The sequence below is a fragment of the Bidens hawaiensis genome, unplaced genomic scaffold (genome assembly GCF_021521415.1).
Source record: "Bidens hawaiensis isolate Kalapana, Puna unplaced genomic scaffold, B.hawaiensis_p1.1 tig00014720_1, whole genome shotgun sequence".
In the NCBI taxonomy this organism is placed as follows: Eukaryota; Viridiplantae; Streptophyta; class Magnoliopsida; order Asterales; family Asteraceae; genus Bidens; species Bidens hawaiensis.
The window spans coordinates 318,673-324,290 of NW_027492291.1; the positions used below are offsets into that span (position 1 = coordinate 318,673).

The window sequence follows — 5,618 nt, forward strand, 5'->3', positions numbered from 1 at the left end:
CAAACCCTATGATGATATGGAGAAAGGGTTTGGGGATTTAGGATTTGGATTTTGATTTTATGATTTGGGGATTTAGAGTTTATAAGATATAAGCGTTTAAAAGAAAAGAAAAAACTAAGAAAATAACGAAGTTACCAAATTATCCATGACTTAACGGAAAATATAGACGATGTTAGGAAAAAAATACAAAAAATGCAAGTTTTTTGAAACCGAGGTAGCCATTTGCACAAAATAAAGAATAGGTACTAAAGTTGTTTAGTTAGCTAGGCCACATGTACTAAAATGACACTTAACTTTATATTTATATATGAATAGTTATCTTATTAAATATATTTGTAAAAATATATAAAAATGATTTAGAAGATTTTATTTTGTATGCAATCACGAAATATTTTGGATAAGTTTATAGTAATTTGATCGTTTCGTGCATCCTTTTATACTATTTTTTTTATGGACCTATTCGACCTGTGAAATAATAAAACATAACTTAAATAAACACGCATGAGAATAGAGTTAGGTGTTAACAACCAAACACTACGTAATAGACATTTGGGGACCAAGATTAGAAAGTAAATAATCTCTATCATAACAACAAAACTTAGACTATGATCTACAACAAACAATGAACCAAAAGTTCAATTTTGACTTTCATAAGCTCCGTGTACCAGATTCATGTCTTTCAAACTTCCAACTTTGTGATTTTGTTCGTTTTCGTGTGTCGGATCCGGCTTTTCTGTAGCCACATTGGCTTTGTTTTGAATCTTCCCTGTTTGTAAACTCAAAACCAACAAAAGTTAGCACAATTTAAAACACTTACAACTTATAAGGTTACAAACTATATAATAGTTGCATACACTTGAATGTCCTTCTCTCCTTCCAATGTTGTAGACTCATGGTGCTCCAACGATCCGCACGAGGGTGAAGTACCACTGCTTTCAGCACCGAGTCTTGAGTGAGAGAATGGCATGGTTTGAGAAGCGTAACGCGCTTTCTTTGGAGATGACTCGGGGTTGGTCACAGGAGTGGTCATGGACTTATCCTGACGCGATCTAAATGTTAGTAATTTGTATTAAAATTTTAAAATAAAATGATAAAAGTGATTTATGAATATAATTTATATACATAACTATATAGTTCAAAAATTAAATTACACATTTATACAATAGGTTTAAATGGTTGGTTTCAAATTCTAACCGGACTGTTAAACCAAAAACCGTAAAACTTGAATCGTTGGGACATCAAACCTTTCAAACCAAAAGATTTGATTCTGTCTGGACACTTTTTTTAGCTTCCCAAATTGTATATAGAGGTGAACAAAACAGTTAACCGGTTTTTTTCGTAACCGGTTTTTTTTTAAATACCCTAACCGGTTAGACCGGTTTTTCAGTTAGGTTAATAACCGGTTTTGACCGGTTGGAGAAGCGGTTTTGACCTTAGGCCGGACCGGTTAACCGGTTTTTTATAAAATAATAATTAAAAAAATCGGTTAACCGGTTCGGTTAACCGGTTTTGAAATCAAATATATAAACCGGTTACTAACCGGCGGTTAGGATTGGTTAGTAACCGGTTAGAGTTGGACCGGTTACTAACCGGTTAGGAAACCGGTTAGGATGTGCACCTCTAATTGTATATATAAAGAGAGAAAAAGAATTATGCACACTTGCCCATGTTATAAGTCATTTAGCCAATTTAAGCTCATGTAAAAGTTTAAACCCAAATTAAAAAGTTCAAACTTAGGGCCCATATTTGTACAATTTTAACGATTCTCGGGAACGACCTTGCTCTAATGCAATATGTACCTGATTTACTCTTGTGGGCTCTTGCTCGGTTCGGAAGAGTTCTTCAAAATTTTTAAAGGTGAGATCAATATCAAGCATGTTCAAATCATCCAAGCATGAAGGTTCTTCACATACGCCAAGATCTTGCATATTTTGAGACCAAAGCTACGTAGAAATTGAACACAAATTAGAGGTGCACACAACCCGGGTGGCCCAGCCCAGCCCAGCCCAAATAAAAAATTAAGAATTTTAGTCCTAGCCTCCTAGGTAGGTACAACTAGAGGCGCACAAAAAACCCGAATTCGAACCGGACCTGAAAATAAGTATCCAGAACTGGTTTTTATTATACCCAGGTTTTTAATACCTGAACCCGTACCCGATCTTACCCATAGGGTATGGATAGGGTATGCATTTCAGTACCAAAACCTGTACCCGGAACTGGACCCGGTTTATATCCACGATAATAACCGAAAACCGGAACCGGTTCCATACATGGAACCGGGTTTTTTCAATACCCGAAACCGGGTTTTTCAAATACCTGAAATTACCCAAAAAGTACCCGAATATCCCCTAAAAAGTGCAACCCCTTAAAAATAATCCAATATATACCCGAAAAATACCCGAGAAAAAACCTAAAAATACCCCCAAAAATAGGGTTTTTCAATACCCGGAAATAAAGTATTCAAATACCTGATTTAAGAATACTCGGTTCTATACCCAACTCGAACCCGATGCATAGGGTATGGTTTTTAGAGATAATACTCGGACCCGAACTGGGTTTTGACAATACCTGATTTTCCAATACCCAATCATACCCCAACCCGGTTTTATACCCGGAACCAGGTATTTAGAAAACCCGATTTGTGCACCTCTAGGTACAAGTGTACAACGGTTAAATTATGGTTATGGTCGATTATATATATATATTTATAAATAGTTCAAAGTATTCCCCTTGCTATTAATTATTTATTTAAAAAGGTTACAACTTTAAACTTTAGAAACAAGAGTAAATTTTTGAAACAAAAGCAGAAAACGTTATATGTTAAAATTCAAATTATAGTAGTAATTAATATGTTTTGTTTGCTTAATTAATAACATGTATGATCACTTTTTTAATAGTCCAACTTTTATGGACTGGGTCTAATAGGCCCTGTATCTGACTTTGTATTGGGCTGAACAGGGCTCAGGTCTAGCCACGGTTTTCAATTTGAGAGTCTTACGGACTACAACCATAGTACAGCCAATGGGCCTAGCCTTAGGCCCAGGTTTACTTGTATTATACTTATTTCAGTTTTAAAATACTCTCTGTCATAACCAATCAGTTTTACTTATAAACAGTTAGGTTAACTCGGTTAATCTAGTGGCATAACTTGAATGAAAATTATGGGGTGGCCGGATTCAACACGTATTAAAAAAAAATCATAAACCAGGGTGGCCAGGCTTAAAATTTTCGGATGAGAACGAGTAAATTTACACTGTGAATAAAAACTTTCGAACAAAAAACACAAATTTACACTACTGAGTAAAACAACAGGAGAGCCACCCGGACTACAATACAAGCCTCCCCCTTGGGTTAATTCGGTTAACTATCGGCTTACCGTCAACTTTGAACGGGGATGGACAATCTAAATATAATTAATAATTCCAGTTATATATTAATTAAATAAAATATTGGCAATCTTTTCCTACATATAGCATATTTTTTTCAAAAATGAAAAATATAAACATTGGTTATAAAAAATATTACCAAGCATAGGTTTTTAATTCGGTTCAGTTATTTCGATTTTTTTCATTTATGTTTATGTTATACAGTTTTTTTCGCTCACTCTATTAAGAGTGATATGCTTGTCGAAAAGGAAATATGACAAGATTACGGCCGGCGATTCACTGGTCCGATTAATGTACAAACTATTTGTTTTCACCTGGTAATAATATCCTTCCTAAATAAATTTAGATAGCAAATGGACTAAAACAAGCATAGGAAGGGTGAAACCTGTCCACTCAGAACCCGACTTTTGCATTGACAAAAGGGATCTCCTTGGAGGTCAGTTTCTTCGGTTTCTGACTCTAAATGGTTCAATTGCTTAAAAGGTGACGAACACGAATCCAGAGTCACCTCATGGTGATCCGGATGCCCTTCACCAAGCCAGAATTGTTGAGACGACTGATCTACGTCATTCTGATCCACTTTGTGTTCTTCATAACGTATAACGGATTGAATGTGATCAACACCAGATGTTTGAACTCTTAACAAATCAATAAGTTGTTGAAGAATGACCGATTGCATACCACCATATATTTCCTATAGACAAAAAGTTGAACCTTTAATAAGAATAAACATAACAAATTCCTCACACGATATAAAAACATGACACGACCCTAATACAACATTAACGAGTTGCATTTAGTCTAAAGGAGTTTAGGTTAGTTTCAGGTCAAACCCACAAATATGTTTATAAGTTAAAGGGCTCGTGCTCGGGTTAATCTGACAAGTTTGTGGGTGAACCATTTAGTTTTGTACTTTCTTTTGAAATGTGTCATGTGTCACAACTTAAATAAATTGAATATTATGCTGAAACTTAAAAGATAATAGAAAAGGAGCATCAAATTTTAAAGGTTAAGCATGTAATTTTATATAAAATTGTACTTTTTTGTTGTTAAATTGTAGTTTTAGATATTACTACGTAAAAATAAATAAAGTGAAATTTCAAGTTAAACTGACCATCTTCGTGTTAACCTGTTGAAACTCGTGTCATGTTTGCCTGTTTGGGTCTACATACGCTTCAGCTTTCAACATCATGCCAATTTTTGGGTTTGACTTGCTAACACAAGAACACAACCAAATTTAACAACCACCCCCTCCCCCCCAATTGGAACATACCTTAATGTGTACGTTTGTTTCTAAACCACTCGTGTTTGAAGAAGCATAGGAACTCGAACCAAATTTAGGGTCAACAACGCTACTACCATCACCAAACCGATTTAAGTCAAGCCCCCACAACGCCCCTAAATCTCTAGCCGTTGGGCAGCCAACATAACTGCTCATGACTCTTTTTATATGCTGGGAAGAAGCATTGTGTTGGCTAAGGTCACAACCGCGACACATGAACTTCTGATGATTGTAACATTGGACATAGGTCGGGCGACGCCTACAAATGTCACAAATGAGTGTCCTGTGATGACGCTTGGAGAGCGGATTCGCTGAGTGCACCTTAGTATCACATGAAAGACAAAGATAGGCTGCATCCGCCTTACAGTAAACAACTGATCTTAAATTCACACAATATTCACAATATCTATCCATGATAAGTCACCTGAAACAAATATACACTTTGACATTTTTCGGTCAAATATGGCATTTAGGAACCTTTTTTTGTGAACAATTTGATAAAAGAAAAAAAATGCTAGAAGGATAACTAATATAAGATAGCTACAAATTTGATTTGAACTATTATAGCTACCAAATTTTTTTTTTATACGCAACTTATCCAAAAGCTAGCGGACTCATTTTATTCAGAGGGACATGAGCTAGAAAAAGGGCACCCTTAAAAAATTACATAACTCTCGCCACATTTAGAGTTATGGGCCATAAGTAATGGACGAAAACGTCTCAATGAACCAGATCATGTGATGAGTTCCATCATATTTAGAACTCAATAGGTTTTCCCCTTGATTTATTTCCTTTGAAGTGTAAACACGTGAATCTTTGATTCGGGTGATTTAAACGTATATTATGGAGTCAATTCGATTATTACGTATTCAATTTCATTTTTCGAAAATTGGATTCATAAATTTAGATTTACCCTATAAAACACTCATGCTTTATATAACAAGATCAAG

The 5,618-nt window shown here is 35.2% G+C and overlaps 1 protein-coding gene across 1 annotated transcript; it reads right to left on the reverse strand.

The window, feature by feature from the left end:
• Nucleotides 1–474: 474 nt before the first annotated feature.
• LOC143547455 (putative zinc finger protein At1g68190) lies at nt 475–5,243 on the reverse strand. Its single transcript, XM_077038876.1, has 6 exons — nt 5,213–5,243; nt 4,660–5,145; nt 3,772–4,080; nt 1,800–1,943; nt 855–1,039; nt 475–766 (listed from the first exon to the last, which is right to left on the reverse strand). Exons 2-6 carry the CDS (start codon nt 5,080–5,082, stop codon nt 649–651), a joined length of 1,179 nt encoding a protein of 392 aa, XP_076894991.1. The 5' UTR covers nt 5,083–5,145; nt 5,213–5,243; the 3' UTR covers nt 475–648.
• Between the last annotated feature and the right edge of the window lie 375 nt (nt 5,244–5,618).

Bases quoted from the DNA above. Each gene is read 5' to 3' on its own strand.
- LOC143547455 (XM_077038876.1), bottom strand. From the start codon at position 5,082: ATGGATAGATATTGTGAATATTGTGTGAATTTAAGATCAGTTGTTTAC. The intron at 1,944-3,771 runs GTTTCACCCTTC...ATTTCTACGTAG, and splicing joins GTCGGGTTCTGAGTGGACAG to CTTTGGTCTCAAAATATGCA. The intron at 767-854 runs GTATGCAACTAT...GTTTACAAACAG, and splicing joins GGAGAGAAGGACATTCAAGT to GGAAGATTCAAAACAAAGCC.